We start from the raw sequence: 12,265 nt of genomic DNA on the forward strand, positions 1-12,265 counted from the left end.
AACTATTCAAGTGTATAGGCAATACATAGAAAATGGTTTGAAAAAATGCATTTAAATTGATGGGACAGTGGTTATCTTGGGGAGTCGGATACATGGTGGGGTGTGCAGGTATAACAGTTTTTGCCATTTTTTTTAGTTGTTTAGCAACAATACTTTATATTTGTGTAGTTTTTAAAAATTAAAGGTATGCATATCAAAATGTATAGTTCAAATAAGGTTTATAGATTATGCCAATGTGAATTTCCTGGTTTTTATATTGTACTGTACTTATGCAAGTTGTTGCCATTTTGGGAAGCTGGGAAAGTACTCTCTGTTCTACTTTTACAGCTTCTTTTGGATCTCTAATTCTTTCAATTTTTAAAAAAGTAACAAATAAAAACTGAAAAAAATTAAAGGTTAAAAAAACTAGTCGTTGCCACTCATCGCTAAAGTCTTTTAAATTATCTAAATACTGCTCTAGCCAATTTGGCTCAGTAGATAGAGCATCGGCCTGACTGAAGGGTCCCAGGTTCGATTGTGGTCAAGGGCATGTACCTCAGTTGCAGGCTTGATCCCCAGTAAGGCGTGTGCAGGAGGCAGCTGATCAATGTTTCTCATCGAAGTTTCTAACTCTTCTCCTTTCTCTCTGTAAAATCAATAAAATGTATATAAACAAATAAAATAATCTTTTAAGAAAAATCAGTCATTATTTTTTTGTTTTCTTTAACAGGTTCTAGGTGATCTGGAATGTCATGGAGCTCCAGCATCAGAGCAAAGCCGAGTAGAGCTGGAACAGAAAATAGATGAAGCTAAAGAAAACATTCGTAAAGCAGAGGTGAGGTGATAGCTCATTTTGCCCAGCCTCGTCAATGTCTCAGGTGTGATATGTACCTTTAGAATTCAGTTTCTAGACACTGATTATTCTGAAGATGATTCACCCTCTTCATCTGTATCAAGAGTATTATTTTTTAGTAACTGCTTCTTAGGAGGTGGTACACACGACAAAAGGACACTAAACCCGCTAAGAAAAGTTTACAGTCATGAAACATTAAATAAAAAATAGAATGAAGTCACAGTGAAGATAGTAATTTTAAACTTTCACAGTTTACGTAATAAATCAGTCCAATTCACAGTATAGAAACTTAATATATATGTCCAGAGCCTAGAAGAGCCTCCCCTACATGGAAGTCCTCTGGAATCATGGGTCTAGAGCAGCCGCGGGCAAACTACGGCCCGGGGGCCGGATCCGGCCTGTTTGAAATGAATAAAACTAAAAAAAAAAAAAGACCGTACCCTTTTATGTAATGATGTTTACTTTGAATTTATATTAGTTCACACAAACACTCCATCCATGCTTTTGTTCCGGCCCTCCGGTCCAGTTTAAGAACCCATTGTGGCCCTCGAGTCAAAAAGTTTGCCCACCCCTGGGCCAGAGGCATAAGCTACGCTTTTAAGAGGAGAAAAGCCGACAAGACAAAAAAGTTACAACAGCTTTGGCCAGTGTGGCTCCGTTGGTTGGAACATCATCCTGTACACCAAAAGGTTGTGGGTTTGATTCCTGGTCAGGGCACATACCCAGGTTGCAGGTTCTATCCCCAGTCGGGGCGCCTACAGGGGGCAACCAATGATGTTTCTCTCTCACATTGGTATTTCTCCCTGTCTCCCTTCCACCCTCTCTAAAATCAATAAACATATCCTCGGGTGGGAGTTTTTTAAAAAGTTATAATAGTGGGTTTTAATTGGGGGGAGGGGTTGCCATGGGACCCTTGAAGCATTGTAGGAAAATGTGAAACCCCCTCTCCCACCAAAAAAAAGGAACATTTTTATGAACAGTTTCCAGACGTTCGTGTACCCGAGGCTAATATTCCCTGACTTCAAGGGGGAAAGGTTAAGATGGAAAGAAAGAACCTATTTGAAAAGGAGGAAGACATAGGCGATAGTTTGGCAGTTAGATTTGATTAGAGTTTTATAAGGAAATGTGGTAGATAGTAAATAAATGAATCGTGGTGAGGACCAGTTCATGGAGGACCAGGGCACCATGGATGGGATGTGGAAGTAGATATTCAAGAAAAACTGAGGCTGTCCAGTCTTGTCAGGAAGGCATAGGAATGCCAGAGAGAACTAAGACTGTAAGGCACAAATGCTGAGGAGTGGTCCACTGAAGCATACCTGACACTTAAGAAACGTAGAAGGCGGGACGGCCCCGGTGAGGCTGAAACAGCCCTGGTGAGGGACGGCCCCGGTGAGGCCGAAACGGCCCCAGTGAGGTTAAGACGGCCCCAGTGAGGTTAGGACAGCCCTGGTGAGGTTGAAACGGATAATAAAGTCTAATATAAACTGATGTACAAAAATAGATGCAGAGGCAGAGCAGCATTGAACAGACTGTCAAACTACAGTGGGAAGCCTGGGGAAGGTTTGGGGGGGCGGTTAAGAGATCAACCGAAGGACTTACATGCATGCATATAAGAATAACCAATGGACACAAGACACTGGGGGGTAGGGGAGGCCGGGGGAATGTCAAGGGGGGGGCGGGGAGGAATACTTTAAGAAATAAAAATTATTAATTTAAAAAAAAAAACGCAGAAGAAACAGGTCACTGGGAGGAGTTGTTAGGGCAGGTAATACAGAAGAAGTAGGACTTAAGATGAGTATTAATAGATTAGTAATAGTTGATTAGTCAGGGGAAAAGGGATAGCACAGATTTATGCCATGCAGCCTCAAAAGGCAGAACTTGAACCAAAACAAGAAGACAGGAAGGAGGCAGATCCGAGCTTGGTATTGGGAAATACCTTCTAACAGTCAGATCTTCTCAATGACAAAATAAGCTCCTCTGGGACAAAGCGCAGCTTTACAGTTCTGGGCAAACATCTCCTGGGACTCTATACTCAGAATTCTTCATTGGTTGAGGGTTCATTTAAACCAGTGTTTTCATACACCCCCTCAGGATCTAGGGACTTTGAGGACGTGTTCCAGTGGTGGGGGCGGAGGGTGTGGTGGAGAGTAGCATAGGCAAACATAGAAACTATGAGCATGTTTCTGGCACAAGCCCATGGAAGTGACCTGAACCAGAAACAGCTTGCCATCTGCGTGGCCTCGAGAAGCCCTAGTAACCACAACTCGCCTTTTTTCCTGGCAGACGATCTACGGCCTCCGTAGTGAAGAGGGCAGAGCGTACAGTAAATAGCCATTTTCCTCTCTGAATTCAGGGGCAGGGCTCAACCGCTGCCCGAGTGGGCTGGCCAAGTACTATTGGCAGGTCCTTTCCTAGTTTGAGAAACGTTGGCTTGTGTAGAAGAGCTTTTCTTGTTTGTTTCTTCAAACTCGGTGAGGCCAGTTTCTGAGCTTTGATAGAACAAATCTCAAAAGTTTTCTGAAGGGTGTGTTTTCTCTTGTATTTTCCATTCCCAGACTCCATCCATGGTGTCGCCGTCTGCTATCCTAGCTCCACCACACCTCCCAGTAGAGCGGTAGTAGGTATCAGTCACACAGACTACATTTAGCCGGAATGATCTTTTATTTCCATGAATATGCTAAACTACCCTGTGTTTGTTAGCTTAAAGGTAAAAATATGAAGTGAGATTCCCACAACAAAATGTCTCATCTCTCCCAATACCAGTTTTTAAGTCTGCATTCTCAAAAATAATTTTCTTACCCAGATATGGAACATGCAGAAAACCATGAGGCCAGGTTCATTATCTCAGTTTTGAATGTCTGTGAAATGTAGTTAATCTTGCTATCTTGACTTGATTTCCACTTATCAGATACAGAGAATAACTCAGCTAAAATTAGATGGCAACTCTGAGGGCAGTGCTGGAGTAGTACTCAGAGGATTGTCCTAACGAAATTTTTTGATATATCCCCCTTCTTCTTTTTTCTGCCTATATAACATTTGTATTAGATTTTCCCTTTTCATTCAGTAGTTATTTACTTTATTTATTATAAATACCTGCACCAAAGGGAGAAAGCTGGTTAAAATTCCATTATATCCTTCATGGTTGTTTTTTTTGTCTAAGTTTTACATATGTCTCCTTTTTCCCCAATTTGACCCCCTCACCCCCAGCCATTCCCACCCCAGGCAAGCCCCCACCGCCCCAGTGTCTGTGTCCATTGGTTATGCTAATATGCATGCATACAAGCCCTTTAGTTGCTCTCTAACTCTGCCTCCCCTACCATTTGTCTCTAGAACAATCTATTCTTATTCATCAAATTATGTTGATCATTATATCCCACATATGAGTGAGATCATGTGATATTTATCTTTCTCCGACTGGCTTATTTCGCTTAGCATAATGCTGTCCAGGTCCATCCATGTTGTTGCAAATGGTAAAAGTTCCTTCTTTTTTATAGCTGCATAGTATTTCATTGTGCTTATGTACCACAGTTTTTTAATCCGTTCATCTGCCGATGGGCACTTAGGCTGTTTCCAAATCTTAGCTATGGTGAATTGTGCCACTGTGAACATCCTTTCTGATTGGTGTTTCTCATTTGACCCAGTAACCCCACTTCTAGGACTACATTCATGTTTGTTTTTAACTCCTACTAGCATGCGTGTTATCCTCCCTTGTTGGCTCATCTGCTTCATCCAGTGTTTTCTACATTGTGTTTCCATTCAGTGTTGCTAATTAGAATAAAAACCTCTGTGTGGTGCTCAGTAATAAAGAAACTTTTTCCATTCATAAGAAATTGAAAATATAAATGGTTTGTGCTTTTCAAAAGAATAGGAGTTATGTAGTGAATAATTAATTACTGGATGATCAATTGGGGAGCAGATTCACTAATTGATTAGTTTGACAAATACTTAATGAGTTCCTGCTCTGTGCCAGATACTGATGAGTATTTTATTTTTTTAAATTTTTTTTTAGACACATCTTTATTGATTTCAGATAGGCAGGGAGAGGGGAAAGAGAGATAGAAACATCAATGATGAGAGGGAATCATTGATCGGCTGCCTCCTGCACTTCCCACACTGGGGGTCAAACCCGCAACCCGGGCACGTGCCCTTGACCAGAATCAAACCCAAGACCCTTCAGTCCGCAGGCCAATGCTCTATCCACTGAGCCAAACCAGCCAGGGCCTGATGAGTATTTTAGACACACAGTGATGAACAAACCGTTGTCATTGTTACGATCTCTCTGACGGTCACAAGAATATTGGTACTAGAAATGCTACTGTTGGTGGCCCCTGATTAGTTCAAGAATTGAAATGAGGCACTAGCTGGTTAAATTACACTTTAATAACAGTTTTCCTAACCTGGTATTGAGGTATTTGAATTTTTGAAATTCCTTTGTCACACAGACATACACACATTCTTCATCTGACATATCATACCTATTTTAAAAGTAGCTTGCCAAGAAGCCAAGAGTTTTAAAAGCCATCTTTTTGGAAGCTGTACATAGCTTAAGTTGTTCCAGAACACAATTATTTTTATATTTAAATTGTGCCTTTTATTTCGCTTGAGGGCAGTTCTCTCTCCTTATGACAGTGAAATGCTTAACACAAAGAGGAGAAAGTTGATGTAAGAAGTTAAAGATATCCAGAAATGGTTAGTAACTCACATTTAGTGTAAGGTCTGCAGGAGGAACTACAGACTATCTGATTCTTTCTCCAAGATGTTAACTATAGTCTATGATCTGAATTGTAGGTACATTTCAAAGCCAAAGTACTTGGTATCAAATGAATTAACAAAACAAAAATATCAATTATTGTCTATATAAACACATTTTCAAAGACAACCATTTTTTCTTAAATTATTTCATAAGGTTCTGTTGCACACTATAAATTCAATTCGAAATTACTGAGTCATTGAGGCTTGCGCAGGTCCCAACCTGACCGTGGTTTGGGGTTGCTGTCTGCCTCACAAAGCAAAGCAGAGGGTTTGTCTCCAGAGAAGACAGTCATCTTCTTCTCTGAGAAAGCCTCCTACATAGCTGGCTTTGGCATCTTCCACGAATTGGAGAGCAGGGATTGAGGCCTCGTGAGTCTGGGTTTTCAGGTAAGGTAGAGACAAGACAGTGGTTATGACCAGTAAGTCCAGAGTAGGGTGTAGTTACCTCTAGAACAGCGTTTCTCAACCTGTGGGTCGCGACCCCTTTGGCGGTCGAACGACCCTTTCACAGGGGTCGCCTAAGACCATCCTGTATATCAGATATTTACATTACGATTCATAACAGTAGCAACATTACAGTTATGAAGTAGCAACGAAAATAATTTTATGGTTGGGTCACAACGTGAGGAACTGTATTTAAAGGTCCAGAAGGTTGAGAACCACTGCTCTAGAGCATGCTACTGTTTGCCCAGCCAGGACTTCATGACAGTCATAGAAGTGTATTCTTTAATAATGAAATCATAATAATATAGTTCTCCCTCCAAAGAAAATTATGTCATCCTTACACCTCCGTAACTCAAAATGGTAAGACCCTTGCCATAATGCTCTAAGAGAAATCTAAAAAGTTTTGTTGTATAAAATGTGAGGCTTCATTACGGCAAGGTTAATGAAATGCTAAGGTGAGCCTGCTGTTAAAATTTCCACTGACGTTATATCCAAAGTCCCATTACCTCAGGGCCTGTCATTGTACTCTTATAATATGGTATGTTAGCAGACTCTAAGCTAATCACTTTCTTCAGTTTTTATTGTAAAATTTTTCAAACATAGAAAAAGATCAAGCCCTAGCCGGTTTGGCTCAGTGTCGGCCTGCGGACTAAAGGGTCACAGGTTCGATTCCGGTCAAGGGCACATGCCTGAGTTGTGAGCTTCATCCCCAGTAGGGGGCGTGCAGGAGGCAGCCGATCAATGATTCTCTCTCATCATTGATGTTTCTATCTCTCCCTTCCTCTCTGAAATCAATAAAAATATTTTTAAATAAATAAACAAAAACTGGAGAGGAGCCGGGCAGGCGTGGTTCAGTGGTTGAGCAACGACCTATGAACCAGAAAGTTATAGTTCAGTTCCCAGTCAGAGCACAGGCCTGGTTTTGCAGACTCGCTCCCCATGAGAGGGTGTGCAGGAGGCATCCAATCGGATTCTCTCTCATCACTGATGTTTCTATTCCTCTCTCTGAAATCAATTTAATAAAAAACTGGAGAGAAATTGATCCTTAACAGAATGGGACTATACTTGGACATTTACACTATACAGTTCTTTTTGAAGGCTGCACACTAGAATTCTAGCAGAGAGTCTTATTGATTTGAGGATGAATGTCAGGGAGGTCTCAAATTTGCATGTAAGTAACTGCCCAAATCCTGCTTAGCCCAACGCATGTAGAGCAGAAACTCCCAGGTGCTTGGCAAGAAGCAAGAGCTGGCCCTAGCCAGTTTGGCTCAATGGATAGAGCGTTGGCCTGTGGACTGAAGGGTCCCAGGTTCAATTCCTTTCAAGGGCACATGCCCAGGTTGCGGGCTGATCCCCAGTAGGGGACGGCAGGAGGCAGCTGATCAATGATTCTCTCTCATCATTGATGTTTCTCTCTCTCTCTCCCTCTCTCTTTCTCTCTGAAATCAATAAACATATATTTAAAACAAACATCTTAAAAAAAAAAAAAGAGGAAAATGTTAAAAAAAAAAAAAAGAAGAAGAAGCAAGAGCTGGAAAACAAAAAACTGAGCAGAAATTTCAGCTGTTACTCTAATTATTAGAAAATTGGAGTGATTATATTAATATCAGACAAAATGGACTACAGAACAAGAAATATTAAGAGTGATAATTCATAATGATTAAAAATAATATCAGTTCATTAAGAAGACATAATCCTAGATGTGTATGTAACTGATAATAGAGCTATAAAATATATGAAGCGAATATGAACAGAACTGAAAGAATAGACAATTCTACAACATCCCCTTCAGTAATTGATAGAACAAGGAGCTAGAAAATTCGTAAAGATATAGAAGACTAGAACAATACTGTCAATCAAATTTTCCTAATTGCTATTTATAGAACACTCCACCACACTTCTAAAGTATATATGGAATATTCAACAAAATCAAATACTACACCATAAACCACTGTCAGTAAGTTTAAAAGAATTGTTATCAGGCAAAATATGTTCTCTAACCCATCAGAATTAAATTAAAAATCAATAACAAAAAAGATACCTGGAAAATCCCCAGATATTTGGAAATTAAACTATTCAAGCACCATAATCTGTTGCTATCTTAAAATAAACACACAACTTTATGACCAAAACAACAATGATTTATTGTCTCTCACCATTCTGGCTGTTGATTGTGTATTTATTTTTTATTTATTTATTTTTGTTTTTGCAGGTTTTGATTGAGATTCCTCATTGAGCTGCATTCAGCTAGAGCAGTGATGGCGAACCTATGACACGCGTGTCAGAGGTGACACGCGAACTCATTTTTTTGGTTGATTTTTCTTTGTTAAATGGCATTTAAATATATAAAATAAATATCAAAAATATAAGTCTTTGTTTTACTATGGTTGCAAATATCAAAAAGTTTCTATATGTGACACGGCACCAGAGTTAAGTTAGGGTTTTTCAAAATGCTGACATGCCGAGCTCAAAAGGTTCGCCATCACTGAGCTAGAGGGTCTGCTAGAGAACGAGGTGTTTGTTTTCCAAATGGTCTTTCATCCTCAGGCTAAAACTGGGCTTCCTCACATGATGGAAGCACATTCCAAGAAAATGAAGACCTCAGAGCACTCATCAAACCTCTGTTTGCATCAAATTTGCATTTGTTCCATTAGCCAAAGTTTATTAGATGGACAAGCCCAGAATTAATGTGGAGGGAACTATATGGACACTAGGAGGCATGATTCATTGAGGATAACAATTTACCACAATTAATATGACCTTGATTAAATCATTTTTCTCATCTATAAACTAGAGGTTATAATATTCATCCTCAGAATTGTTGTGTGGATTAAATGAAATGAGATATACAGACTTTATAACTATCAAAGTTTCATAAACTCAACTATGGCTTAATACTTAGATATGCTTATATTACATTTTATATTAAAATCAGACAGTGTTCATACACCATGATATTGTGTCTTAAAGGATCTGGCTTTATAAAACATCATTTAAAAAAGCTTTGTCTCTTTACAAGTTCTAAAAATGAGTTGGTCACGTTGTATTTAGAGTGCCATCAAGTTACAGACAGCTATACTCTGCAAAATTGTAATCCATTGGCAAATCATCAAAATTCATTTGAAAACACTGGAAAATTCTGCTTTTAAGCGGTTGTTAAAATATAAACAGTTGAAACTCTAAAGGAAAGATAGTAATGTTTATTCTGGAACTGTAGTCAGTTATTTGGTAAAGTACTGGCAAAAATAAATCTTATGAAAACTAGATTTCTTGTTATTGAGAAAATAGAATAAACTAATCTCTTTCTTATTCTCTCTCTTTTTTTTTTTAGCAGCTAAATGGCTTACATTTATGATTTCAAAGAAAGGGTTTACTCTTTTTTTAAAATATGTTTTTATTGGCCAAAACCGGTTTAGCTTGGTGGATAGAGCGTCGGCCTGCGGACTGAAGGGTCCCAGGTTCGATTCCGGTCAGGGGCATGTACCTGGGTTGCGGGCACATCCCCAGTGGGAGGTGTGCAGGAGGCAGCTGGTCGATGTTTCTCTCTCATCGATGTTTCTGACTCTCTATCCCTCTCCCTTCCTCTCTGTAAAAAATCAATAAAAATATATTTTAAAAAATATGTTTTTATTGATTTTTAGGGAGAGAGAGAGAGAGAGAAACATTGATCGACTGCCTCCCACAAGCACCCCACCTAGGATGGAGCTCACAACCTGGCCATGTGCTCTGACCAGGAATCAAACCAACAACCTACCTGGCCACCTTTTGGTGCACAGGACAATGCTCAACCTACTAAGCCACACCAGGCAGGGTACTCTGTTGTTTTGTTTTGTTTTGTTTTGTTTTAAACATTTCAGTGCCTATATTAGTTTAAAATACATACTGGAATGGTGCTGAAACAACAGAATATACACATGCAAAAAGAATGAAGTTGGACCCCTACCTTACACCATATTCCAAAATTAACCCCAAATTGTCAAATACCTAAGTGTAACAGCTAAAACTAGAAAACTCTTATAAGAAACCATAGGGATAAATCTTTGTGACCTTGGATTAGTGTATTAGATATGGAACAAAAGCCAAAGCAATATAACTTGGACCTAGTCAAAACTGAAAACTTTTGTGCTTCAAAAGACACTATTAAGAAAGTAAAAAACAAAACCCACAGGATGGGGAAAAAATATTTGGAAAGTATGTATCTGATAAGAGACTTTTATTTAGAACACATAAAAACTCTTACAATTAAAAGACAGAGACAAAATAAAAAGACAGCCCAGCCTGGCCAGTGTGGGTTCAGTGGTTGAGCATCGACCTATGAACCAGGAGGTCATGGTTCAATTCCTGGTCAGCGCACATGCCCAGCTTTTGGGCTCGATTCCCAGTAGGGGGTGTGCAGGAGGCAGCCAATCAATGGTTCTCTCTCATCATTGATGTTTCTCTCCCTCTCCCTTTCTGAAATCAATAAAAATATATTAAAAGCCATAAATAAATAGGCAACCTAATTTTAAAATGGGCAAACGATCTAATTAGACGTTTTTTTAAAGAAGATATAGGAATGATCTCAATTCTTTAAAATACATGTGCCTAAAAATCTTCGGAATACAAAAATAAATTCAGCGATGAGAACTCAGTGACCTAAGTCAGGGCTCAGATCCTTTTGGATACCAACTCCCCCATCAAATCTCGTGCCAGAAGGGCTCAGTGAGCACACTTGCTTGTCCAAGAGTCCCACAGAAGGCCATCAAGTAAAGGTCCTTAAAATTACCTTAGTGGAGCCTTCAACGGTTGGAGGAAGAGACTACTACTCTCATTTGTGGAGCAATGAAGCTAAATATACTACTTGCTAAAGCAAAAGAGAATGATACTTACAAAATACAATCTCCCTGAACAATGTAGAACTGTCATATAGGGTTTTGAGAAGTGTGGATTTCAGAGATTGGCATATTTTCAAAACAGGGAGTGTTTTACAGATGGGCTCACTTTTAGCTGTGGTGGATAGAGAGATTGGCGGAGTGATGATGACTGGAGTGAGGCTCTGGTTGATGGGCTGCCTGTCACTGATTGACTGCTCTCAGTGCATGGCTATTGGAGCAAAGAATTTGCTATTTTAGAGACAGGTTTAAACTGGTTCAGTGATTACTTGCTTACCTCTTGGAACAAGAGCCAAAACAGGCAGTCTTTCCCTTTAATTTAGAGAATAGGAATGTTTTATTCTCAATTTCTACTATTTTTGACAGCTGCATAATAATTTAAAATCTTTACTCACTAGGCAGTCAGGAGCCATGAAAGTTTTTAGGCAGGGAGTGACATGATGAGATCATTTGCAGACTTGTAAAAAATAGATGAGAGAGGAGAAGATGCTAGATTTTAGAATGTTCTGAGGCATAGCCTAATTAAGAAGAAAAGGATGCAGACTTTATAGCACATCAGTATCTTCCTAATCATAAGTTATATTTGATGTTTCTTGTTGATGCAAGTGTGTCCTTTGTTGTTGTCAGCAGCCGGATTCCTGTTCGTGTGTTCCCTCCCCTGCACACCACCTCTCTACCTTTCCCTCTCTCCGTCTCTCCAGGTGAAAAATTAACAATTATGCCAAGGCAGAATTGCTGGGGAATGTCAATATTGTACTAGTTAATGTCAGAAATAACAAAAACTATCAATTTGAGAGAGAAAATGCCTTGACTTCTGACCATTTTCTTGGTTTTCTTAGATAATTAAGTTAAAAGCTGAAGCCCGGCTGGACCTGCTAAAGCAGATCGGTGTTTCTGTGGACACGTGGCTGAAGAGTGCAATGAACCAAGTCATGGAAGAACTGGAAAACGAGCGGTGGGCCCGCCTGCCTGCAGTGACCAATAATGGCACTTTACACTCGGTATGGCTTCTCTTCTTGGATGTGAGAGATAGGCTAACTTTCACTGAAGGAGGATATTCTTTGACTATGTAGCCAAGCCTGATAATGGCCAAAATTTTAAAGAAAAAAAGTAATGGTTTAGCTAGTGGTTTGGCTTTTGTTTGTTTGTTGTTTTGTTTTTTTCTTTAACCTATCACTGATTGAGTTAAACTTTAGTGTAAGAAAGAAAGGGGCTGGAGGGGAATAGTGTTCTTAAAAAATATTCAGTGAAGAATATATTCTCCCTAGTTGGTTTATCAGTGCCGATTTGCCACATTCATTATCCCATTTATGAAATATATATGCTTGTCTGGAAATAGCAAAGTAAAAATTTTGATCTAGGGTTT

General features: G+C 39.4%; 1 protein-coding gene across 5 annotated transcripts in view; it reads left to right on the forward strand.

Annotated features, from left to right (window-relative positions):
• FCHSD2 (FCH and double SH3 domains 2) overlaps nucleotides 1-12,265 on the forward strand; it is a 178,160-nt gene that overhangs the window by 140,367 nt on the left and 25,528 nt on the right. For all 5 annotated transcript variants that reach the window (XM_036325062.1, XM_036325061.1, XM_036325064.1 and 2 more), the window contains 2 exons: nucleotides 710-814; nucleotides 11,739-11,900. In XM_036325062.1, the coding sequence (XP_036180955.1) occupies nucleotides 710-814; nucleotides 11,739-11,900 (267 nt within the window). The remainder of the gene's footprint in view (nucleotides 1-709; nucleotides 815-11,738; nucleotides 11,901-12,265) is intronic.

Source organism: Myotis myotis, unplaced genomic scaffold (genome assembly GCF_014108235.1).
Source record: "Myotis myotis isolate mMyoMyo1 unplaced genomic scaffold, mMyoMyo1.p scaffold_m19_p_10, whole genome shotgun sequence".
Classification (NCBI taxonomy): domain Eukaryota; kingdom Metazoa; phylum Chordata; class Mammalia; order Chiroptera; family Vespertilionidae; genus Myotis; species Myotis myotis.